At 41.7% G+C, this 27,680-nt stretch overlaps 1 protein-coding gene across 2 annotated transcripts in view; it reads left to right on the forward strand.

The window, feature by feature from the left end:
- Positions 1–27,680, forward strand: part of tnmd (tenomodulin) — a 199,858-nt gene that overhangs the window by 129,002 nt on the left and 43,176 nt on the right. The window contains exons 4-5 of one of the 2 annotated variants that reach the window (XM_063000545.1): positions 6,870–6,977; positions 21,193–21,352. In XM_063000545.1, the coding sequence (XP_062856615.1) occupies positions 6,870–6,977; positions 21,193–21,352 (268 nt within the window). The remainder of the gene's footprint in view (positions 1–6,869; positions 6,978–21,192; positions 21,353–27,680) is intronic. The other variant, XM_063000546.1, reaches the window with a different exon arrangement.

The following is a 27,680-nucleotide window of genomic DNA, read 5'->3' on the forward strand; positions in this document are numbered from 1 at the left end:
ATCATGGACATTGAGGTCACTAAGCCCATCACTAGAGCTAAACGTAAAATATCCTTCAGGAATCTTCAATATATCTCTCCCTCTGCTTTCTCAGATTCTCTTGTTAAAAAGATGTCTGTCTGTCCTGTACTGTCTAGTAATTCATCTGACCTTGTCGATTACTATAATGACATACTCGCCTCATGTCTTGATGAGCTGGCTCCTTTGAGAACCAAATTTGTTTCATTTAGTCATTCTGCACCATGGTACACAATTGAGCTTCACCAAATGAAATCCCGTAAACGCCAGCTTGAAAGACTTTATAAGAAAACCGGTCTAACAGTACATTATCAGATTTATTCTGATTATCTTCAACATTACAAAGACGCTCTTACGGCAGCCCGATCCACTTACTATTCCGAACTCATACATGCTGGATCAACAAATCCTAAGACTCTGTTTTCCACAATAAATAAACTTCTCAAACCAGTTGACAATACTACCAATTCCTTTACAGTTGACAAGTGTAACTCTTACCTCTCATTTTTTCAAACAAAAGTTGAGAATATCCACAATTTTCTGACAGTTTCCCCTGTCATCTCTGTTTCTCCGCCTATCTCACCTCAATTTATTACCCAGCCTCTGTCTCAGTTCTCACCTGTGTCTCATTTGGACCTATCTGAGATCTTAACAGGGATGCGAAGCTCCACTTGTGTTTTGGATCCTGCTCCATCAAAACTTGTTAAGGGTTGTTTTCCAGTTATCTCATCACTTATCACAGAGATAATCAATTCCTCTCTTAGTTCTGGCTCAGTCCCTCAATCACTCAAATTGGCTGCTGTTACTCCCATACTTAAAAAACCTGGACTTGACTCTAACATTATGAGTAACTTTCGGCCCATTTCCAATCTTCCATTTCTGTCGAAAATACTGGAACGTGTTGTTGCCTCACAGCTCAAAGATCACCTAAATTCCAATAATCTATTTGAATCATTTCAGTCTGGTTTCCGCCCCCAGCACAGCACTGAGTCAGCCCTCCTCAAAGTCACAAATGACCTTCTTCTTTCCTCAGACTCTGGACAAATTAATATTCTCGTCCTCCTTGATCTTACTGCAGCTTTTGACACCATTAATCACTCCATTCTTCTGTCCCGCCTTGAATCCTCTGTCAACATCACTGGTACTGCCCTTTTGTGGTTAAGGCCATATCTCGTAAACAGACAACAGTTAATATCAACAATTGTAGTTCTGCCATTGCTCCACTGTCCCAAGGCATTCCCCAAGGCTCAGTGTTAGGTCCCCTTTTGTTTATTCTTTATATGCTCCCCCTTGGTGACATCATACGTCGGCATGGTTTACATTTCCACTGCTATGCTGATGATATTCAGCTTTACATCTCCTTCAAATCCATTAATACTGAACTTCACTCCACTCTGACAAATTGCATCACTGAAATGAAATTGTGGATGAAAGCTAATTTCCTCAAATTAAACTGTGAAAAATCAGATATGATCATCGTAGGTCCTACAACCCTGGCAAAAACCACAAAAAATTTTCAAATTACCATTGATAATGACACTTTGTCTCCGTCTTCTAACATCCAAAATCTTGGTGTAATTTTTGATAGCAACCTCTCTTTTGACCGCCATGTAAATCACATCACCAAAACTGCTTTCTTTCATCTAAAAAACATAGCACGTCTACGTCCATCACTCTCCTTTTCTGCCGCCGAAACCTTGATTCATGCTTTTATTACATCCAGAATTGATTATTGCAATAGCATCCTTTATGGTACATCTAACAAAATCCTAAAAAAAACTTCAGTATATCCAGAATTCAGCTGCTCGCCTCCTTACTCATACTCGCTCCCGTGATCATATTACACCTGTTCTCCAAAAACTTCATTGGCTTCCCGTTGCTCAACGCTTTCAATTCAAAATTCTTCTATTCACTCACAAAGCTCTCCATAATCAGGCCCCATCCTACCTCACCGACCTGCTCCATCAGCACATTCCCTCCCGTAGCCTTCGCTCTTCTGAGGCTAACCTACTGTCCATACCCTCTAGGACCAAGCACCGGACCTGGGGTGACAGGGCCTTTTCCATAGCTGCTCCATCTTTATGGAATGCTCTCCCCAAACACCTACGAGATTGTCCTGACCTGTCCAAATTCAAGTCACTTCTCAAAACTCATCTATTCAAAATGGCATTTAACTTGTAACACCACGAAATAAATGCTTTTATTTTTGCTATTCTTTTTAATAGTTTTTATACTTAGATCACGACAGAAATGTGAAGTCCTAGATCCTAAAACTTGTAAAGTTTTCAGTTTCCTGATTGCATGTGAATCTGTCCTGTTTCTGTCTAATTTTAAGAAATTGTTCTATATTTGTTGTTCTCTCTCATAATTTAGCTAATTTTTAATGAACTGTCTTATGCTGCTCTCTTTGTTTTTATCTTAATTATTCTTGATGTTGATGTACTATTTTGATTTTGTACTATGATTTGTATGGTGTATGTACGTATTTGTTTTGATTATTTGTCTTATGTAAAGCGTCTTTGAGTATCTTGAAAAGCGCTATATAAATAAAATGTATTATTATTATTATTATTACTGCCCCTGGTGCCAGGGTATGTTTTTGGCCCTCCGGTCAAAGAAGCCCTTGAATGCCGCTCAGCCTTTTCAGAGAAGCTCCTCGTGGTTTTCACCGCTTTCGTCACTCGGAAGCATCAAACCACGCCCCACCGCGCACATACTTGCGGGGCTCAGTGCCACAGTCAAGACCTAAGGTGCAGAATGTGCCACGCCAGACAAAGCCATCTGTTCATGGGTCCAGGTCAATGCCGCGACACCCCTATTCTAAGGGGAGCGCCGCCCATAACTGCCGTTGACGGGCTTCAGCCGGTGGAGGAACTGCTGAAGGCCCAGTGCATGACATGTTGGGAAAGTATGGTCACAGATCAGTGGGTTCTCAGAGTCATGTCGTCAGGTTACAGACTGCAGTTCCGTCACCGGCCACCCCTCAGTTCCTTGCCAAGGGTAACTTCAGTGGCAAACAAAGTTCATGCCTCCACTCTCTCTCAGGAAGTTTGTTCCCTCCTTAGGAGAGGAGCAATAGAGGTTGTAGACCCTCATGTTCAACCAGAGGGCTTCTGTTCGACATATTTTGTTGTTCCAAAGAAGGACGGAGGCTTCCGACCAATTCTGGACCTCCGTCGGTTGAATTCTTACCTGAAGATTCTTCCCTTTCGAATGCTACACACAGCGTCTGTTCTTTGCAGTGTACAAAAATGCGAATAGTTCACCCTAGTAGACTTACGCGATGCGTATTTCCACGTTCCAATAGCACCAGAACACAGACGGTTCCTGCGGTTTGCATTTCAAGGCAGGGTGTTCCAGTTCAAAGTTCTACCCTTCGGATTATCTCTGGCACCAAGAACCTTTTCCAAGTGCATGCAAGCAGCTCTGGCACCCCTCATGGAGCAAGGATTAAAAGTCCTCCCTTATCTAGACGATTGGCTTGTGTGTGCCCCCTCCAGAGCACAGGCACTCGTGGACACAGAGCGGCTGCTGAGTCACATCCAGGCGCTTGGCCTGGCAGTAAATTGGGAGAAGAGCATCCTCCTCCCAGTCCAGAAGATCCAGTTTATTGGCATGGTGCTAGATTCCCTGTCAATGACAGCGTCGCTTTCCAGAACCCGCGCACGAGCAATTTTGTCTCATGTGTGCCGCCTGAAACTCAGCATGAGAGTTCCGTTCATAAGGCTATTGCGTCTCCAGGGCCTTCTTACGGCAGCTGCACAGGTTGTTACGTTGGGAAAACTCCACATGAGGCCTTTTCAGATATGGCTCACTTCTCTCAAACTGGATCCTGTGCGCCACAGACGTGTGTTGGTCCGCATTTCAGAAGAGTGTCTGACAGCTCTCGAACCATGGCGCTCTCCAAAGTTGTTGGTATGTGCAGGCATGTGTTGGTACGCACAGACAACCTAAGCACGTTTATCACATAAACCATTATGGTGGTACCAGGTCCCGGGCGCTCTTGAATCTGGCAAAGGAGCTGTGGACATGGGCGCATCCGAAGTTCCTCTCTCTGCAGGCTGTTCGTTCATCTAATATGGGAGAAGTTCGGGCAGGCACGGGTGGATCTGTTCGCTTTATCGGACACTACACATTGTCCGCTATGGTTCTCGGTACACCAGTGGGACAGCCCACTCGGCCAGGATGCATTAGCCCAAGACTGGCCAAGAGAATTGCTGTTTGCGTTTCCTCCGCTCCCTCTTCTGCCGGCACTGCTGGGCAGGGTTCAGGAGGAGGGCCACAAGGTTCTTCTGGTAGCCCCACGATGGCCAAGACAGCCATGGTTTCCCTGGCTACTGTCTTTACTCCATGGAAGCTCCCCCTAAGAAAGGACCTCCTCTCACAGCTGAAGGGTCAAGTGTGGCATCCACGACCAGAATTTCTCCAGCTTTGGCTGTGGCCCTTAGGGCCAACAATGAACTCTCCTCATGTCTTCCTGGGGTGCAAAACACTATCCTAAATGCTAGAGGAGCATCTACTCGAGCTTTGTATGATGGTAGATGGCAGTCATTTGTGAACTGGTGCACGGAACAGTTGGTTGATCCTCTCTCCTGTTCGGTGGAAACAGTACTCTCCTTTTTGCAAGCGTTGCTGGACTCTGAAGATCTAAGTGGCCGCTCTATCGAGCCGACTGACCCTGAATAACGGTTCATCTCTGGGTTCACACAAGCTTGTTGTGGTCTTCTTAAAAGGTGCGAGGAGGCTTAGACCCCCCCCCCCCCCCCGTGTGATTTGTCCACCACCCTGGGACCTTCCCTTGGTGCTGGAATATGTTTGCAGTGCTCAGTTTGAGCCTCTGGTACCAGGTTGGTCTCAAGTGGTTGTCCTTCAAATCAGCGTTTTTGCTGGCTATTCTTTCGGCGAAGCGTGTTTGCGAATTGCATGCGCTTTCGGTTAGCCCTGAGTGTCTCAGGTGGGGCCTGGATGGGGCATCCGTTACCCTGAGACCAAACCCAGCTTTTCTTCCAAAAATTCTCAGGTCAGAATTTATCAACCAGTCTATTAGTCTGGTGTTGTATAGCGATCAGTCCGACCCCAGGCATCAGCTCTTGTGCCCTGTCAGAGCATTGAAATGTTATGTATCTGCTACTGCGTCCATACGGAAGACAGATCAGCTCTTCGTTTGTTTCTCGGACGCTAAGCGTGGTCATCGCCTTTCTAAGCAGCGAGTTTCTCGCTGGCTGGCGGAGGTCATTGGGATGACCTACACGGCATCCAACCATCCCTTACCCGCATGGTCATCTGGTCACTCTGTCAGAAGAGTTTCCACATCTTGGGCCGCTTTAAGAGGGGTCCCCATTGCGGAGGTTTGTGCGGCAGCCACTTGGTCTTCGCCATGTACCTTTTCACGTTTTCACAATGTGAACGTTGCAGCCTCATCTAGCTTGGCACCGGCTGTCCTGTTCCTTTCCACGAGTAGACGTTAAAGTACTCCTCGTGATGGCGTGGGCATAAATCATCCACTACGTAAGTACCGCCCTGGCGGTCAGGAGATACGAAACATAACGCTAGTTACGAATGTAACTGTGGTTATGTGAGTAGTGGATGACCGCCAGGGTTCCTGATCACTCGGAGTATGCGAGACATTCCAGGTTCCTGAGGAAGTTCTGCAGTGGTCACAGGTGCAAATACCATGGGTGACATCACTGCAGGGGTCACGTGTGACTAATTTGGCACACAAATATCTCGATCTGAGCGCGCACGCACGGGATTATCCACTACATAAGTACCGCCCTGGCGGTCATCCACTACTCACATAACCACGGTTACATTCGTAATTAGCGTTTAGTGTTCCTGTCTCGTTCTTTTAATACATTAAACCACGTTAAGCTTTTCTAACTATTTTTTGATTCTCTCGGAAAAGCTGATTCTCACAATTTCTCAGCACCACGAGCTATAACACAAGTTTATAAGTGAAACAGTGAGGAATATCCAGCTAAACACAGATACATGTAAATACTTTCTGGGTGGATTTGAAGGATATTTCACACAAATGCATATTCATGTCGTGGTGCACACATTTTACTGCACCACTCAACCCAAGCACTGAGCAAAGCGGCTATTTGCGTCAAGGCTCACGGTTTTGCCGCTTCTCATGTAAATGCACCCTTACACCCTACAAAACTTAGTTTATTAAAAACATTTTTAGAATTAAATAAGCAGAATTCCACAGGCCATATCATAGCATCTTAAGCTCTGAACACAATTTTCTTCTCTTTAAACTATTGTAGTAAATAACTTGATTTGACTTGATAACTTGAATAATAAATTGATTCTGGGCTAGTAATTTGCTGAATTAACCAGTTTTTACAAAGCTTTAGTTGATAGATCATTTTCTTACTACTATGCAATCAAATTTCCTGAAGTTTTTTTTGGGCCTAGACCCTTGTGGAAGCAAAGCCTAAACCAATTACTCATAATGTTACTTTTATGATGATTTACTGTTGGGATAGTTTTATTGTTATTTTTTCTCAGAGCAACATCTACATTTACAGTGTTTAGTGACATAGAAAGAAGAAAATGTTTTGTTCATGTTTGTTTAATGTATTTATTAAAGTATTTATGTTAAACTTAAGCAGGTAGGGGCGGCACGGTGGCTTAGTGGGTAGCACTGTCGCCTCACAGCAAGAAGGTCCTGGGTTCGATCCCCAGATGGGACGGTCCGGGTCCTTTCTGTGCGGAGTTTGTATGTTCTCCCCGTGTCCACATGGGTTTTCTTCCGGGTGACATTCTGATGTTGCTTAAAAAATTACTTTTTACTACACCTAAATCTATTAATTGCATTATTATAATTAATTTTTTATTTTTAGGGCATTAGTGGCATTCGCTTCACCAAATACCAAAGATGCTACATCAGAACTCAGACCAAGAAGCTCCCTAAACTAACTGAGGTGAATCCAAAGGACACGTCTGCAGAGGTATGCTAAAGCATGACTGATCTAGTTGTATATATTTTCCAGTGATGTGCAAAGTATGAATTTTGCAAAGGAATGAGCAGTCGAAACATGTAAGAACTGCAGAATGAAATTTACTGTTGCCTCTATCAACACTCACCTTCCTTCTCTCATCTTCTCTCGAACACACCTTCACTCTTCGACTCTCATTTTGCCTCCAGCATTTTCCATAAAAGTATAAACTTGGGTCTCCTGTGCCTATGAAACCATCAGAAAGTCCACAATCACATAACCCCTTTGTGGCACACATCAAATGGTGTTTGCCGTCAATCCTGAGCTAATATTAATTTTTAATCATCTCCTCTGAAGGCTTAGCCCAAATAGCCTTAAGGGGAGAGTGAGGTCCTTTAGAAAGGTAAGCCATTAAAATGGTATTTGAAGATGTTTGCTCCGTAAATTTCACTTGACTCTGGGTTGACGGGATTCATTTCTTTTTTCAAGCTCTAATGGCTGTCTGTGATGCTCAGCTAGAATGATGGGCCAAATTCTATCAATCAGACAGCCAATTTATTGGAGGCACTGAAAATACCAGGTAGTGTGCTCTGTACTGGAGTCTCTTTCAGATGGGTATTTATTTTCAGCCATTTCTGGTTAGTTCCATCTACCCAGAAAGGAAAGGAAAAAACACTCTATCACCTATTCATGCTATGATGAATGTAAGCAGATTCATTGTTATTATTATTATTATTAGTAGTAGTAGTAGTACAACCCGAAATCAGAAAAAAATGGGACAGTATGGAAAATGCAAATAATAAAAAAAATATACAGTGTTCCTTACATTTACTTTGACTTTTATTTGATTGCAGACAGTTTGAACCCAAGATATTTCATGTTTTGTCTGCTCAGCTTCATTACATTTGTTAATATACCTCCATTCCTGCATTTCAGGCCTGCAACACATTCCAAATAAAGTTAGGACAGGGCAATTTAGGGCTAGTAATGAGGTGAAAAAACTAAATAATGTGATGTGATTCCAAACAGGTGATTGTTATCATGGTTTGGTACAAAAGCAGCATCCAGGAAAGGCTGAATCTTTGATGAGCAAAGATGATCAGAGGATCTCCAATTTGTCAACAAATGTGTGAGAAAATGATTGAAATGTTTAAAAACAATGTACCTCAAAGAAAGATTGGAAGGGATTCGCATATTTCTCCCTTTACAATGCATAATATCATTAAACGGTTTAAGGAATCTGGAGGAATTTCAGTGCATAAAGGCCAAGGGTGCAAGCTTTAGTGAATGCTCGTGAACTTCGATCCCTCAGACGGCACTGCATCAAGAACCGCCACTCAACAATAGCTGATATAACCACATGGGTGAGGGATTACTTTGGCAAACCTTTGTCAAGCGCTACAATACAGAGTTACATGCACAAATACCACTTTAAACTTTACTGTGCAAAAACCATAACCATAACCATGTCCAGAAGCGGCGTCGACTTCTCTGGGCTCGGAGGCATCTAGGATGGACCATCAAACAGTGGAAATGTGTATTGTGGTCAGATGAATTGGCATTCCGGGTCTTTTTTGGGGGGGAAAATGGACGCCGTCTGCTCCGGACCAACGACGAAAAGGACCATCCATTATCAACAAGTCCAAAAGCCAGGGTCTGTCATGGTATGGGACTGTGTCAGTGCCCTTGGAAAAGGTCATGTACACTTCTGTGATGGTAGCACTAATGCAGAAAAGTACATTGAGATCTTAGAGCAACATGTGCTGCCTTCAAGACGTCATCTTTTCCAGGGACGTCCATGCATTTTTCAACAAGACAATGCAAAACCACATGCTGCACACATTACAAAAGCATGGCTGCATAAGAAGAGGGTACGGGTACTGGACTGGCCTGCCTGCAGTCCTGACCTGTCCCCAATAGAGAATGTGTGGAGAATTCTGAATTTTGACCCCGTACTGTTGCACATCTTAAGACGTGTTTGCAGGAAGAATGGGACAAAATAAAAGCTGAAACACTAAATCACTTGGTATCCTCGGTGCCAAAACCTCTTTTAAGTGTGGTGAAAAGTAATGGCAACATTACAAAGTGATGTTAATAAATGAAATGAAGTTGAGCAGACAAAACATGAAATATCTCAGGTTCATCCTTTCTGCAATATAATAAAAGTCAAAGTAAATGTAAGAAACTGTGTCTTTTTTATTATTTGCATTTTCCATGCTGTCCCAACTTTTTTTGATTTGAGGTCGTAGTAATATTATTAGTAATAAAGCTATTAAATATTCTCTATGAACAGAAGGTAACATAGACTGAAAAAAGGCAGTCTGCAATTTCCCTGCCTTATATTTTAATGGCTAATCCATGTTTACAGACACTAATTGCAAAGCAAGCGCCATATGTCGCTGCCACTTTCCTCTTTTCACACATTCTGAAACATAATTAGACTTCAGTTCAGCCTTTCTGAGGAGGCAGGAGAAAGAGAGAGAGTGAGAGAGAGAGGTACACATCACTCAAGATTGCAGCAAGCTGTGCTATAAGCAAATATCCCTCCAAACTGAACCAGGATCTCTTATTTTAATAAGAATGCAGACTAATCATTGTCGGAATATGCAAATAGTATGAGCTTTGGGATAGAATGCTAATTAAATATGACTTCAGGTCTGGGTTAAAGTTCCATTGGTTTGTTAATCTACCAGAACTAAAATAAATTTGGTGAAACACTGAGAAATCAGCTGCCAGTATTTTAAAGTAAGGTAGATCAAGTATGAAACACACAGCGGTTGAGACAGGAAGGATAGGTATGGATTAACACCAGAATTATTAACTCCTAGTGCAGTCCAGCCGCAGGCCATGCAGCTGCATTCCCCCGACCACATTGTGGCTCAACACAAAACAATGCAACCTGCACACGGTTGATAAGGAAGCGAAGCCGCCTCTGTGCATATCCAGGTGAAAGGAACACGACTGGTTTGCTGCCAGTATTTTACAATTTCCAATTTATTCAGCCAAAGAAATGATGAAAGAGGTGATCCCTAAGCTTCCCTCCAGTCCCCCACTGCCCAAACGCAACTGATGAAATCTTTTCTCCCTATCAATTCATTGTTATTTCATCCACCATAGCAAAGGCTAATATGGCAACAGTTAAAATCATGCATACTTTGTGTACCATTTCATTTAGGAAGAACATTATAGGGTCTACAGCAGGAAAAGTTCAGCCATAACATTAAAACCACCTCCTTGTTTCTACACTCACTGTCCATTTTATCAGCTCCACTTACCATATAGAAGCACTTTGTAGTTCTACAATTACTGACTGTAGTCCATCTGTTTCTCTGCATGCTTTGTTAGCCCTTTCGTACTGTTCTTCAATGGTCAGGACTCTCCCAGGACCACTACAGAGCAGGTATTATTTAGGTGGTGGATCATTCTAAGCACTGCAGTGACACTGACATGGTGGTGGTGTGTTAGTGTGTGTTGTGCTGGTATGAGTGGATAGCACAACTGTCACTCACTGTCACTGCTGGAATGCAGCATCCTGTGACCACTGATGAAGATCTCAGAAATGACCAACTCAAACAGCAGAAATAGAAGAGCGATCGTCTTCGACTTTACATCTACAAGGTGGACCAACTAGGTAGGAGTGTCTAATAGAGTGGACAGTGAGTGGACACGATATTTAAAAACTCCAGCAGCGCTGCTGTGTCTGATCCACTCATACCAGGATAACACACACTAACACACCAGCACCATGTCAGTGTCACTTCAGTGCTGAGAATGATCCACCACCTAAATAATACCTGCTCTGCTACCTGTGGGGGTCCTGACCATTGAAGAACAGGGTGAAATCAGGCTAAAAAAAGTATGTAGAGAAACATGGACTACAGTCAGTAATTGTGCTTGTGTATTGTGCAGTAAATATTAACAGATGTGCAATGTAGGCTTTATAAACAGAGCAGCAGATCATTCTCCTTGAGTCTATCCTGATAGTTCTGATAGTGACACAGTGTGCTATGATGTCCTGGCACAGTGAAGTATTATACAGTGTTATCGCTGTTGGTACAAACAATCTCCTGTACTGTTTTATTCTTGGGGTTAAAATACTTAAGAGTCCAAATTTTAATTAGTTTTATTAATGCAACGCTTCAGTAATTTTGATACTTCAGTATAATACGCCATATTGTCTTTGCTAGCACTTATGATGAGTATATTTATCATAAAGTTGTGCTACCCTGTGTGTCAGCATGATGATTACTTATAAATCCAGAAAGACATTCCAAGTTTATACGTGTCGTTTCTCAAATAAGTAGTAAAAGTCTGTTCATAATCAGTAGCTTAACCTCTCCTTCCTTGTAGGGGAGGTGTGCTTTGCTTGAGCAGTTATGATGGCTAATTAAACCGGGGGCTCTTTGCGATGCTGGCTTTACTTTTAATTTCAGCTTTAAAACAGCAGTTTTGTAGCACTTAGAGTCATCATTAATTTTGCCTGAGGAGTGTGCGGCAGACGAAAGGAGATAAGAGTCAAAAATTGTGTTAATCGAGTGGCGGAATGGAGGCTGCTTTTAATAAGGTGGAACCGAATGTATGGATTCTGCGTCGGAATGTAACTACACAACACGAGGCAGTGCGTAAGACATAAAAATGTCTTTTAATGAAGCAGAAGCGGCTGAATATAATTAAAAAAAAGAAATGAGAGGAAAGGGAAATGTGACCTAATATGAATGATTGTACCTTGAACTATAGCCCCGGGTTCTCACATCAAGCTTAACTAATATGCAATTAAGCTTTAGACTGAGGGGAAATTACCTTGTAAAAACATGTCAAGTGCTTTTTCTATGCTCCCTTTGCTAATTAAAAAGAGGATGAAGGAATGTTTTTAAATTGTATTTACATATAAAGTAATACAAGAAAACAAGAACATTACACAAATACTATTACTATTAAACTGAAATAACACTTATCGATAAATGATAATAGTTTGCTTTACAGCCAATGAACTGAAGTATCAATAAATTAAACATGTTCATAGTTCTTAGTCTGCAGGATGGAGATAACGTCTGTATAGTGCAATAAAGTTAAGTTGTAACTGGTAGGTGGAAAGATATTAACCCAAATGCAGGACACATAAAGTGCATCTGGAAATATTCACAGCGCTTCACTTTTTCCACATTTTGTTATGTCACAGCCTTATTCCAAAATGGATTAAATTCATTTTTTCCCTCCAAATTCCACACACACACACACACACACACACACACACACACACACACACAATATTCCATGATAACAAAGTAAAAAAAAGTTTGTTTGAAATTTTTGCAAATGTATTAATAATACAACACAAAAATATAACATGTACAGAAGTATTCACAGCCTTTGCCATGACACTCAAAATTGAGCTCAGGTGCATCCTGTTTCCACTGATCGTCCTTCAGATGTTTCTACAACTTGATTGGAGTCCACCTGTGGTAAATTCACTTGATTGGTTGGTTGATCTGGGGAAAAGTACAGAAAAATTTCTGCAGCATTGAAGGTCCCAATGAGCACAGTGGCCTCCATCATCCGTAAATGGAAGAAGTTTGGAACCACCGGGAATTTTCCTAGAGCTGGCCGCATGGCCAACCTGAGCGATCGGGGTACAAGGGCCTTAGTCAAGGAGGTTACCAAGAGGAGAGAGGAGAACCTTCCAGAAGGACAACCATTTCTGCAGCACTCCACCAATCAGGCCTGCATGGTAGAGTGGCCAGACGGAAGCCACTCCTCAGTAAAAGGCACGTGACAGCCCATCTGGAGTTTGCCAAAAGGCACCTAGAGGACTCTCAGGCCATGAGAAACAAAAGAGATCTGAAAATGGCTGTGCACCGACGCTCCCCATCCAACCTGATGGAGCTTGAGAGGTTCTGCAAAGAAGAATAGGAGAAAATGCCCAAAAATAGGTGTGCCAAGCTTGTAGCATCATATTAAAAAATACTTGAAGCTGTAATTGCTGCCAAAGGTGCTTCAACAAAGTATTGAGCAAAGGCTGTGAATACTTATGTACGTTATATTTTTGTGTTTTATGTTTCATAAATGTGCAAAATTTCAAACAAACTTTTTTTCACTTCGTCATCATGGAATATTGTGTGTGTGTGTGTGTGTGTGTGTGTGTGTGTGTGTGTGTGTGTGTGTGTGTGTGTGTGGAATTTTGAGGCAAAAAATGAATGTAATCCATTTTGGAATAAAGCTGTAACATAACAAAATGTGGAAAAAGTGAAGCGCTGTGAATACTTTTCAGATGCACTGTAATCAAGATAGAACAATACTGTGGCTAAAGCGCCCGCCCCGTTACACCAGTCAAGTCAAATTTGATTTGTTTAGTGCTTTTTACAATGGACATTGTCTCAACATGATTTTACAGATTACAGGTCCAAAACCCCCTAATGAGCAAGCCATGGCCAACAGTGGCAAGGACAAACATTCTAAAAATTATGTGATCTTTCTTGGGTGGCCTATAGCAGGGGTTTTCAACCTGTGTGGCTCAAGTACCTGTCCAGTGGGGCATGATATTACAAGATCGTTTTACTTCTAAAACTAAAGCAATTAATTTTTCACCTACAGAAGGCATATTTGATTAGTCTCGCTGACCACGCACGTCTAATATTATCCAGCTCAGTCCGAAAAAAGGACTGTTTGCTAGCAAAACTTAATAATAGAGCTAACAGTGAAGATAAATCAGTGAAAAAACAATAACTGCGTTGTTTCAGCCGAGGACTGTACGAGCAAGGCCATCCATTTCGGTAGCACCAATGGCAATAAGCAATTTACATCAATAGTTTTGGGGCGGCATGGTAGCTAAGTGGGTGGCACTGTCGCCTCACAGCAAGAAGGTCCTGGGTTCGATCCCCAGGTGGGGTGGTCCGGGTCCTTTCTGTGTGGAGTTTGCATGTTCTCCCAGTGGGTTTCCTCCGGGAGCTCCGGTTTCCTCCCACAATCCAAAGACATGCAAGTGATTTAAATTGGAGACACTAAATTGTCCATGACTGTGTTTAATATAACCTTGTGAACTGATGAACCTACCGTTCCTGTCATGAATGTAACCAAAAGTGGAAACGACGTTAAAATCCTAATAAACAAACAAACAATGGACATTGTCTCAAAGTGATTACAGATTGCAGGTACAAAAACCCCTAATAAGCAAGCCATGTGCAACAGTGGCAAGGACAAACTTTCTAAAGACTACATGGAACAACACTTAACAAGGACCCATCCTCCTTGGGTGGCCTAGAGTAGCGGACCCCAACTTTTTTGCACCATAGACCGATTTCATATAAGATATAATTTCACGGACCAACGGGGACAGGAGGATTTAAAATTAAATTATACGCAAATTAAGTGCATAACAATACTACTCACCAGTGATGGAAAATCAGTTGGAACCCTGAGCTTTTTTCGCTGCACGAGATGCTCCCACCTAGGGGTGATAGGAGACAATAACACCCAAAAGTATGTTCCTTATGTCCAGTCTACTCTGTAACTTTGTTTTGGTTGACATTACTGCGGAAAATCCTGCTTCACAAAAATAGAATGTTGGAAATGGAAGCAGTGTTTTCATTGCTTTTGTAGCAGTCTCTGAATATTCTACCTTGATTTTGATTCAAAAGGCTGGCAGGTTTGGAGTTGACTGAAACCGTTAAAGCCACCATCATTTGTAATCTCCAGCAGTTGATCCTCTTCCAGCACGGACATGCTCAATAGGCTTGATAGAGTCCGAGTCAAGTCACGAGTCTTTAGGCTAGAGTCCGAGTCGAGTCACGAGTCTTTAGGCTAGTTGAGTCACGAGTCAATATAATATACACAAAACATACATTGCAAGTGTAGCGTAGAAATAAACAAATAATCTGTAAATTCAGATTAGCGACTGTATTTTGCCGTTTTACTTCATGCCTTTACTTTCCTAGGTACCAGTTAAAAGCTTAAACTTGTTTTGTTTTTATTGCAAATTACTGCACAGCGGCCAAAATCCCAAACACAGCAAAAAATCCATAATACTGCTTACCTTACCTTGCTATTAAATTTATAAGCGTGTGTTGTCCCATTAGGAATATAATCCGTTATTTTGTAAATGTGCTTATAATTAAAAACCTCCAAACTTTTCCCCGGTTGTGAAGTAAAACACGAACTCGTTAGAAAGTCAATCAAGCGTTTCATTGACACATCATCTGTGAGACGCTGCAAACTAAATACATGCAAATAACAGCATTTCTTACTAACAATTAAAATTAGAAGGTCTGATTGGTTCAGAAAGCAGTTCTTACAATCATTAGCGCCAATTCTGTAGACTCGTTCCATTCACATTATCTGATCAACTATCAACTATCAAATTAACCTGACTGCCTGTTTTTGGATTGTGGGAGGAAACCAGAGCTCCCGGAGGAAACCCACGCAGACACGAGGAGAACATGCAAATTCCGCACAGAAAGGACCCGGACCCCACCGCCTGGGGATCGAACACAGGACCTTCTTGCTGTGAGGTGACAGTGCTACCCACCGAGCCACCATACTGCCTACAACATCATTAATAAAGACAAAATGAATTAACTAAATACTCTTTAGCTCACAACAAATTATTTAATGGTGATCAATTTCATTGTATTTCATAAATATAAACAAATTTAAAATTGTGATGCCTGCAACTCACAAAAAAAGTTGCAACAAGAGCAAACTAAGAGTGAAATGTTTAAATTTAATCCAAGTTATTCAAGCAAATGAACTGGTAACAAGTGAGGGTTTTAGGAATGAGTGTAAATGGTGGATTCACCGAAGGCTCAGTCTTTGCAAGCACAGATGGATGGTTTGTGGAGAATGCAAATAATAAAAAACACAGTGTTCCTTACATTTACTTTGACTTTTATTTTATTGCAGTCAGGATGAACCTGAGATATTTTATGTTTTATCTCCTCAACTTCCAAAATCCACTCCTGCATTTTAGGCCTGCAACACATTCCAAAAAAAGTTGGGACAGTAAAGACTTTACCACTTTGTAATGTTGCCATTCCTTTTCACCACACTTAAAAGACGTTTTGGCACCGAGGTTACCAAGTGATTTAGTGTTTCAGCTTTTATTTTGTCCCATTCTTCCTGCAAACACGTCTTAAGATGTGCAACGGTACGGGGTCGTCATTGTTACATTTTTCATTTTAAAAATTCTCCACACATTCTCTATTGGGGACAGGTCAGGACTGCAGGCAGGCCAGTCCAGTACCCTTTTCTTCCGCAGCAATGCCTTTGTAATGTGTGCAGCATGTGGTTTTGCATTGTCTTGTTGAAAAATGCATGAACGTCCCTGGAAAAGATGACGTCTTGAGGGCAGCATATGTTACTCTAAGATCTCAATGTATTTTTCTGCATTAATGCTGTCATCACAGAAGTGTAAATTATATTTGCCAAGGACACTGACACAGTCTCATACCATGACAGACCCTGGCTTTTGGACATGTTGATAATAACAGTCTGGATGGTCCTTTTCCCTTTTTGGTCGTGAGCACACGCCATTCATTTTTATCCAAAAAAAATGCCGTCAGAGGGATCAAAGATCACAGGCGTTCAGCTTAAGCCTTTACGCACTGAAATTCCTCCCGATTTCTTAAATGGTTTAATGATATTATGCACTGTAGAGGGAGAAATATGCAAATTCCTTCCAATCTTTCTTTGAGGTACAATGTTTTTAAACATTTCAATCAATTTCTTACGCATTTGTTGACAAACTGGAGATCATCTTTGCTTTTCCTGACTTACATATGTGTGAGGGGACCATTGATTCAGAGGTGTACAGTGTATCACAAAAGTGAGTACACCCCTCACATTTCTGCAAATATTTCATTATATCTTTTCATGGGACAACACTATAGACATGAAACTTGGATATAACTTAGAGTAGTCAGTGTACAGCTTGTATAGCAGTGTAGATTTACTGTCTTCTGAAAATAACTCAACACACAACCATTATTGTCTAAATAGCTGGCAACATAAATGAGTACACCCCACAGTGAACATGTCCAAATTGTGCCCAAATGTGTCGTTGTCCCTCCCTGGTGTCATGTGTCAAGGTCCCAGGTGTAAATGGGGAGCAGGGCTGTTAAATTTGGTGTTTTGGGTACAATTCTCTCATACTGGCCACTGGATATTCAACATGGCACCTCATGGCAAAGAACTCTCTGAGGATGTGAGAAATAGAATTGTTGCTCTCCACAAAGATGGCCTGGGCTATAAGAAGATTGCTAACACCCTGAAACTGAGCTACAGCATGGTGGCCAAGGTCATACAGCGGTTTTCCAGGACAGGTTCCACTCGGAACAGGCTTCGCCAGGGTCGACCAAAGAAGTTGAGTCCACGTGTTCTGCGTCATATCCAGAGGTTGGCTTTAAAAAATAGACACGAGTGCTGCCAGCATTGCTGCAGAGGTTGAAGACGTGGGAGGTCAGCCTGTCAGTGCTCAGACCATACACCGCACACTGCATCAACTCAGTCTGCATGGTCGTCATCCCAGAAGGAAGCTGACGCACAAGAAATCCCGCAAACAGTTTGCTGAAGACAAGCAGTCCAAGAACATGGATTACTGGAATGCCCTGTGGTCTGACGAGACCAAGATAAACTTGTTTGGCTCAGATGGTGTCCAGCATGTGTGGCGGCGCCCTGGTGAGAAGTACCAAGACAACTGTATCTTGCCTACAGTCAAGCATGGTGGTGGTAGCATCATGGTCTTGGGCTGCATGAGTGTTGCTGGCACTGGGGAGCTGCGGTTCATTGAGGGAAACATGAATTCCAACATGTACTGTGACATTCTGAAACAGAGCATGATCCCCTCCCTTCGAAAACTGGGCCTCATGGCAGTTTTCCAACAGGATAACGACCCCAAACACAACCTCCAAGATGACAACTGCCTTGCTGAGCAAGCTGAAGGTAAAGGTGATGGACTAAACTCAATTGAGCACCTGTGGCGCATCCTCAAGTGGAAGGTGGAGAAGTTCAAGGTGTCTAACATCCACCAGCTCCGTGATGTCATCATGGAGGAGTGGAAGAGGATTCCAGTAGCAACCTGTGCAGCTCTGGTGAATTCCATGCCCAGGAGGGTTAAGGCAGTGCTGGTTAATAATGGTGGTCACACAAAATATTGACACTTTGGGCACAATTTGGACATGTTCACTGTGGGGTGTACTCACTTATGTTGCCAGCTATTTAGACATTAATGGCTGTGTGTTGAGTTATTTTCAGAAGACAGTAAATCTACACTGCTATACAAGCTGTACAGTGACTACTCTAAGTTATATCCAAGTTTCATGTCTATAGTTGTCCCATGAAAAGATATAATGAAATATTTGCAGAAATGTGAGGGGTGTACTCACTTTTGTGATACACTGTATATGAGTATTTTAGACTTGAGACATATGCTGCCAGGCAGCATCTCTTCCCAGGAAGACCATGTTTTTTTTTTCAGCCTGCCAATGCCAGACCTCATTCTGCACATGCTTTGTAGACACAGAGTGTGTGTGCTTGACTGACCTTTTGCAGTCCAGATGTGTCCCCTATTAAAAGTGTGGTGCATCATGAAGAGGAAAATCATACAGCTGTGGTCACATACTGTTGAGTCTTGTATTAAGCGAAACTATTAGCGTCCTCAGTTCCCAAATCATTATATTGTGTAAATTCAGCAGTTCACAGTATTTTTTTCTCTTAGACCCCCTTGTGTTTATAAAGTTGTTTTGGGACCCCCCTCAACAAGGTTTATGATATTATTCTTACGCTTTCAGCAAGAATGACAAAATAGTGGTCTTCCTCATGGGAAATTCGATGAATCCTTGATAAAGGTCTATTATCTTTTGGTGAACTGGTGGTAGAAGCTTCCTCACCTGGGTCTACTTCAGCAGGATCTGCATCAACGTAGTCGCCGTCTATTGAACTTTGTGTCAATTCTCAAAGACCCAATGTAGGCTGTAGGCAGTTTAAAACAGAGCTACAACAATCAAATCAGAAAAAGTTGGGGCAGCATGGAAAATGCAAATAAAATAAAAATGCAGTGTTTCTCAAATTTACATGTTTTTTTCATTTCATATTTTGTCTGCTCAACCTCATTTCATTTGTTAATATACCTCCATTCTTGCATTTCAGGCCTGCAACACATTCCAAAAAAGTTGGGACAGTAAAGCATTTACCACTTCTTCACCACACTTAAAAGATGTTTTGGCACCAAGGATACCAAGTGATTTAGTGTTTCAGCTTTTATTTTATTTACATTCAAACACGTCTTAAGATGTGCAACAGTACGGCGTTGTCTCGTTTTTCATTTCAAAAATTCTCCACACATTCTCTATTAGGGACAGGTCAGGACTGCAGGCAGGCCAGTCCAGTACCCGTACCCTCTTCTTCCACAGCCATGCCTTTGTAATGTGTGCAGCATGTGGTTTTGCATTGTCTTGTTGAAAAATGCATGGACGTCCCTGGAGAAGATGACGTCTTGAAGGCAGCACATGTTGCTCTAAGATCTCAATGTACTTTTTTTTATTAATGCTGCCATCACAGAAGTGTAAATTACCTTTGCCAGGGGCACTGACACGACCCCATACCATGACAGACCCTGGCTTTTGGACTTTGATGCCGCTTCTTGACAGTGAAGTTTTAAGTGCCACATGTGCATGTAACTCTGTATTGTAGTGCTTGACAAAGGTTTGCCAAAGTGATCCCTTGCCCATGTGGTTATATCAGCTATTGTTGAGTGGTGGTTCTTTTATATATATATATATATATATATATATATATATATATATATACTGTATATTCTTTATGCATTTTCTCCCTTTTTTAGCGCGTCCAGTTGCCCCATTGCATCATGCTTCCTCTCCACCAATGTCGATCTCTGCTCTGACTGAGGAGAACAAAGCTAACCCATGCACCCTCCGACACGTGGGCAGCATGCCGTATGCATCTTATCACCTACACATTGACGAGTGCAGTGCAGCTTAGCTGCATGTACGGAGGGACACACCCTGAGAGCACTCTTTTCTCATCTCTGTGCAGGTGCCATCAATCAGCCAGCAGAGGTCGTAATTGCATTAGTCATGAGAGAGAGACCCTATTCGGCTTAGTCCCGCCCATATGAACAACAGGCCAATCGTTGTTCATGTGGCCACTCAGCCTCAGCCGGCAAGGCAGAGCTGAGATTCTATATGATGTATTCGAGATCCCAGCTCTGGTTCCAACGTGTGTTTTTACCGCTGCGCCACCTGAGCGGCCTTTGAGTGGAGGTTCTTGATGCAGTTCCGTCTGAGGGATCGAGGATCATGGGCGTTCAGCTCAAGCTTGCGCCCTTGGCCTTTACACACTTAAATTTGTCCCGATTTCTTGAATCGTTTAATGATAATTATGCACTGTAGAGGGAGAAATTTGCAAATCCTTTCCAATCTTTCTTTAAGGTACATTGTTTTTAAACATTTCAATCATTTTCTCACACATTTGTTGACAAACTGGAGATCCTCTGATCATCAAAGACTCATTCTTTCCTGGATGCTGCTTTTGTACCAAACCATGATTACAATCACCTGTTGACATCACCTTATTACATCATTATTTAGTTTTTTCATTTCAATACTAGCCCTAAATTGCTCCCATCCCAACTTTTTTTGGAATATGTTGCAGGCCTGACATGCACGAATGGAGGTATATTAACAAATGTAAGGAACACCACATTTTTATTTTATTTGCATTTTCCATACTGTACAAAATTTTTTTTTCTCAATTAAATGAAACAGGACCCCCCCATCTAGGCTCACTAAGGCCTCTAGTGGGGCTCGGCACACTGGTTGGGAACCAGTGGCGTAATTAATACTAAGGTGATGTAACACAGGGTTAAACATGTGCTGCAAGGATCAAATTATGTTTTTATTTTTACAAAATACAATTAAACTGGTCAGTAAAGACAGTGGAAATCTTATTTGTGCTTTTATTAACAGATCATAGATCTTCTTCACAAAATGTGTACAAAACTACAAAATTGGGGTTTGTAGATTGCAACATTAGTACTACCTTCAGAACAGGACCTTCAGAATTGGATGTTTGGGATTTCAAAATAGAACAGAACTAAGAGTCTTCAGGTGAGGTCAAATATACAGTAATATTGCAGCCAGGCTGGTCATTGGTCTTTTTTGCAGGTTGAGTTTAGGGAGGAAGCTCAAGCTGAGTGTAATGTATGTCCTGTCCACAGGTGGGTGAGCCTGGCGATGTAGATATGCAGGTGGTGGACTCTTATGTGTGGATTCCAACTGAGCAACCCATCAGCAACCTAGCATTTCTGCAAAACTCCAAGATATGGGAAATCTGCCGGGAGCTGCCCATCCACTGGATGTACCAGTCCACACTTAAAGGTACTTTCAAGGGTTATAAAATCTGAACTGGTTAGATTTGTATTCTGTACACCAGTGGTCTCTGAATTTTTCACAGTCAGAGAAACCTTGTAAATAATTCCTTTTTCATCATGGCACCTGTTAGTGGGTGGGATATATTAGGCAGCAAGTGAACATTTTATCCTCAAAGTTGATGTGTTAGAAGCAGGAAAAATGCGTAAGGACAAGGGCCAAATTGTGATGGCTAGACGACTGGGTCAGAGCATCTCCAAAACTGCAACTCGTGTGGGGTGTTCCCAGTCTGCAGTGGTCACTATCTATTAAAAGTGGTCCAAGGAAGGAACAGTGGTAAACCGGTGACAGGGTCATGGGCGGCCAAGGCTCATTAATGCACGTGGGGAGCAAAGGCTGGCCCGTGTGGTCCAAACCAACAGACGAGCTACTGTAGCTCAAAAAGAAAGGTGTCAGAATACACAGTGCATCGCAGTTTGTTGCGTATGGGGCTGCATGGCTGCAGACCAGTCAGGGTGCCCATGCTGACCCCTGTCCACCACCAAAAGAGCCAACAATGGGCAATGGAAGCAGGTGGCCTGGTCTGATGAATCACGTTTTCTTTTACATCACGTAGCTGGCCGGGTGCGGGTGCGTGTGCGTTGCTTACCTTGAGAACACATGGCACCAGGATGCACTATGGGAAGAAGGCAAGCCGGCTGAGGCAGTGTGATGCTTTGGGCACAACAAAGAGTTTGAGGTGTTGACTTGGCCTCCAAATTCCCCAGATCTCAATCCAATCAAGCATCTGTACACAGCACACCTTCAGGGGTCTAGTGGAGTCCATGCCTCGATGGGTCAGGGCTGTTTTGGCAGCAAAAGGTGGTCATAATGGTTTAGGTACCAAGTTAGGCTTATAGGAGTGTTTAGCTTTTTATTTTATTCTTATTACAATTATTTTGATTTGTAGCATGGTACCAAAAAGTATTCATTAAAATTAATAGCTGTGTGATTATCAGCACTCGTGTGGCACAGTTTTTTAATAGCTCACGCTAGAGTTCAAGCTCTTGAGTTGAAGTAGCTAGTCTGGCCAGCTGCTCAATTGGCCATGTCTGTTAGTATGTCAAACGGGATTTGCCCCGATTACCATAAAAATGACTTCTAGTTGAGGTGCCAGCACAAATAGTACATATAGTTGCACACAGGGGGTATAGCATTACTGAGAATTCAGTGTAGCTGAACATATATAGAAAGGTAGTGAGTGCTAGTCTGTGATGCTTTGGGCAGCATAGAAGTTGGCCCAAGCAGCAGAGAAACTGTTAAAGATAATTGTAATAGATATTGCTTTTTAAAATTAGAAATCATGATTTTAATCACGATTATACAACCCCAAATCAGAAAAAGTTGGGACAGTATGTAAAATTTAAATATAATAAAAATGCAGTGTTCCTTACATTTACTTTGACTTTTATTTGATTGCAGACAGTTTGAACCTGAGATATTTCATGTTTTGTCTGCATAATATCATTAAACAATTCAAGGAATCGGGAGGAATTTCAGTGCGTAAAGGCCAAGGGCGCAAGCTTAAGCACTGCATCAAGAACCGCCACTCAACAATAGCTGATATAACCTCATGGGTGAGGGATTACTTTGGCAAACCTTTGTCAAGCACAACAATACGGAGTTACATGCACAAATGCCACTTAAAACTTTACTGTGCAAAAAAGAAGCCTCATGTTCACCATCACACAGTGGAAACATGTTTTGTGGTCAGATGAATCAGCATTCCAGGTGGAAAGAAATGGACACTGTATGCTCGGACCAAAGACAAAAAGGACCATCCAGAGGGTCTGTCATGGTATGGGGCTGTGTCAGTGCCCTTGGCAAAGATAATTTACACTTCTGAGATGGCAGCATTAATGCAGAAAAGTACATTGAGGTCTCAGAGCAACATATGCTGCCTTCAAGACATCATCTTTTCCAGGGACGTTTATGCATTTTTCAACAAGACAATGCAAAACCACATGCTGCACACATTACAAAGGCATGGCTGCAGAAGAAGAGGGTACGGGTACTGGACTGGCCTGCCTGCAGTCCTGACCTGTCCCCAGTAGAGAATGTGTGGAGAATTTTGAAATGAAAAATGCGACAACGACGACCCCAAACTGTTGCACATCTTAAGACGTGTTTGCAGGATGAATGGGACAAAATAAAAGCTGAAACACTAAATTGCTTGGTATCCTTGGTGCCCAAACGTCTTTTAATTGTGGTGAAAAGGAATGGCAACATTACAAAGTGGTAAATGCTTTACTGTTCCAACTTTTTTTTGGAATGTGTTGCAGACCTGAAATGCAGGAATGGATGTTTATTAATGAATGAAATAAAGTTGACCAGACAAAACATGAAATATCTCAGGTTCATCCTGTCTGCAATTTTCCATGCTGTCCCAACTTTTTGGGGTTGTACAAACTTTTAGCCGTTTACACAACACAACCAATTAAACAAGTGGTTTCTCCAAATTCAACACAAAAACACTTTTAATGACTACTGCAGTCTAAGAATTATTCAGCCTCGTGAATAGAATCCCTCATAGGAGCATTTGCAAATCAGGTGTTGTCTCAGAAACACCTGATGCAACTAATTAAGGGCTTCATTAGCTGCATCAGGTGTGCTTGAGATAAAACACTTCAAATTCTCGGACTGACCAGGGGTTTGTGGACTGTGATGTTTGATTTCATGTTAGAAATATAAATAAGTCAATAGAGTTATTCAGAAAGCTAAGAGAAGAGATAATTGCCTTGCACAAACATTACAAAGGCACTTAATATTGCTAGAGATATAGCTGGAAGTATAGGAGCACTGGCTACACTATCTAAATGTGGCAGAAAGAGGATCTATCACCAGCTGCCAACAGATTTTTGAGGAGGCAGGTGGTCAGGATTTGATGGCAGCAGGCGCTGAGGTTTCAATTTGCACAGTAAGGTGCGTACTAAACGCTGAAGGTCTCCATGTCCGAACCCCAAGATGTACACCTCTACTGAGGCACAAAAGCACAAGAAAGGTCGATTCCAGCATGTTCAAAACCATAAAAAAAAACCTTTCCTTTGTCATTAAGTGTGATTTAATTTTGATTGATGGGTAAACTTGATTATATCTATTCAAAATGTAAATGTGATTGTGGGGTTGTTTTTGACACTTATACACTGAAAATAACACAAATATAATATAAAAACACTGAAATACAATTGCAAAACAGTTAAAAATCAATAAAAATACAATAAAACCTGCACTTTACCTTTACTTCTTAATTGTTTCCTTATGCTTCTTAATTAGTGGAAAGAACTTATTAGCAAAAATAATTAAGAGAGTTTTAGTGTTTCAATGTCGTTCTTTTAATACATTAAGTCATATTAAGCTTTTAGACTCTCGGAAGAACTGATTCTCACAATTTCTCAGAACCCCGAGCTATAACACAAGTTTAAGAGTAAAACAGGAGGAAAATCCAGTTAAACACAGATACATGTGGAGCTTTCAGACTGGATTTGACAGTTATTCAACACAAATGCAGATTCATCTCATATTCGCACTTTGATGCCGTTTTCACATCAGCAAAGCCGCAGTCGCACAAACGTTGAGTTTAAAGGAAACGTTGAGTTTAAGGGAACAAATTTCTTGACCAAGGATGTTGAGTTTTAAAGATTTTGAGTTTAGGGGCTGTTGAGTTACAAGGTTCCACTGTATTAACAAATATTAACAAACTACAATGGCCCATCTCTCCCATTTTACTCCCTAGTCACATCCTTCCTTGCCCCAATGAAGAAAGAAAGGGGAAGGTAGAGTAATGAAAAAAGTGTGTTGTTTATAATAATAAATGTCCTTCAGTTTTCTATATTACAGCCAGGGCGGCATGGTGGCTCAGTGGATAGCACTGTCGCTTCACAGCAAGGTCCTGGGCTCGATCCCCAGGCGGGGCAGTCCGGGTCCTTTCTGTGCAGAGTTTGCATGTTCTCCCCGTGTCTGTGTGGGTTTCCTCCGGGAGCTCCGGTTTCCTCCCACAGTCCAAAAACATGCAGTCAGGTTAACTGGAGACACTGAATTGCCCTATAGGTGAATGGGTGTGTATATGTGTGTGTGTGTGTGTGTGTCTGCCCTGCGATGGACTGGCACCCAGTCCAGGGTGTTAGTGTGTCTTGCACCCATTGAAAAGCCCCCCGTGACCCTAATTGGATAAGCGGTTAAGAAAGTGAGTGAGTATATCCAAATACAGAGATGGTAGCACGTGGCAAAGAGAAGGCTGGATTAGAAACAGGGGTTAATCAAAGTCACTTTGATTGCATTGGATTACTGACTACTGTTTGACGTGAGCTTAAATGTAATTGGATAATTCTGAACAAACCCACATCTGCAATTATAAAAATGTGTGCACTGATGCAACCACATTATTTTAGTTTATTTTTTTCCCCTCTAAATGATTTCAGTTTGTTTTTCAGTTGAATTACCCAAATTATGGGTCACACTACAGGTGGAAATGATTTTCTGTACATCATGTATTTAAGTAATTAGTTGACTGGTAGGATTATAATTCATTACAATTAAAAATGTAGAAATAAATGAAGGTTAAATAAATAGAAATGCTACATACTTTAATTTAAACAAAATAAAATTACTGCTTTAACTTTCTTTCATTTAGAATGAACCACATTCAGATATTTATCAAATATTTACATTATTGTACCTTTAATTAAATATAGTGTTAGGGATTTGAAAGTCATTCAAATTAAGAAACTATTTACAGAAATATTTAAAAAATAGGTTTACTAATAATTTAATGATGCATTTTTACATAATATGAGGGATCTTCAAAAAGTTTCTGCACTTTTGTATTTTGGTTGGAAACAGAGAGGGTGGGAGGAGTAGTAATTGGTTGAGAGAGCGCTTATAGTTTAGATTTAGTGCCATCTGATTCCTGCTTTTTTTGACCACTCAAAGAAGCTTTAAGGGGAAGAAGATTTTCATGTGATGATGATGTGAAAGCAGCGGTGCATCAGTGGCTACACGCTCAACCAAAAACATTTTTGCTCATGGCATTAAAAGGTACGACGCTGGGAGAAATGCATCACAAAGGAAGGTGACTGTAGAAAAGTGATGTCATTTGTTTTTGAAATTCTTAATAAATAGAGTTTAAAAAAGTGTGGAAACTTTTTGATGAACCCTCATACATACACCCTTTTACATAAATTTTACAGTTAAATGGGGGAAAGAATGTAAACAAACAAGTTGCTTCAGCAAATGAGGGCACCAAGTTAAAGGCAGGTGTTGGCATGAGCATACAGTACAGTGAAGCTCTTTGGTGAGAACATATTGAGAGAAAACATTACATGATGTTGTTATACAGTGAGGCGGCACAATGGCTTGGTGGGCAGCACTGTCGCCTCACAGCAAGAATGTGTGTGTGTGTATGTATGTGTGTCTGCCCTGCGATGGACTGGCGCCCAGTCCAGGGTGTTACTGTGTGCCTTGTGCCCATTGAAAAGCTGGGATAGGTTTGAATTTTGGCTCTATATATTATATATAAAATAATCATTTACATTACATATATGTCAAGAAAAATGCATTACACATGAGCATACATATTTCTATGGGCCAGACACTCTCTCCTTCACTTTCTTAACCGCTTATCCAATTAGGGTCACAGGAGGGGTGCTGGGGCCTATCCCAGCTTTTCAATGGACCTATAAGGCACACAGTAACACCCTGGACAGGGCGCCAGTCCATCGCAGGGCAGACACACATACATACACACACACACCCATTCACCTATAGGGCAATTCAGTGACTGCATGTTTTTGGACTGTGGGAGGAGATCGGAGCCCGGTGGAAACCCACGCAGACATGGGGAGAACATGCAAACTCCACACAGAAAGGACCCGGACCGCTCAGCCTGGGGATCGAAACCAGGACCTTCTTGCTGTGAGTCGACAGTGCTACCCACCGAGCCACCGTGCCATATGGGTCACACATATATGTCAATATATGAAATTGTACCAATTTCTAACAGGTTTCATATATAGTTTGCACAAATATGGGTATACATTTTATATATGGAAATTTTATATACACTTTATTGCCAAAAGAATTCTCTCGTCTGCCTTCACACTCATATAAACTTGAGTGACATCCCATTCTTAATCCATAGGGTTTAATATGATGTCGGCCCACCCTTTGCAGCTATAACAGCTTCAACTCTTCTGGGAAGGCTTTCCACAGGGTTTAGGAGTGTGTTTATGAGAATTTTTGACCATTCTTCCAGAAGCGCATTTGTGAGGTCAGACACTGATGTTTGGACAAGAAGGCATGG

The sequence above is a fragment of the Trichomycterus rosablanca genome, chromosome 8 (genome assembly GCF_030014385.1).
Source record: "Trichomycterus rosablanca isolate fTriRos1 chromosome 8, fTriRos1.hap1, whole genome shotgun sequence".
Taxonomy (NCBI): Eukaryota; Metazoa; Chordata; class Actinopteri; order Siluriformes; family Trichomycteridae; genus Trichomycterus; species Trichomycterus rosablanca.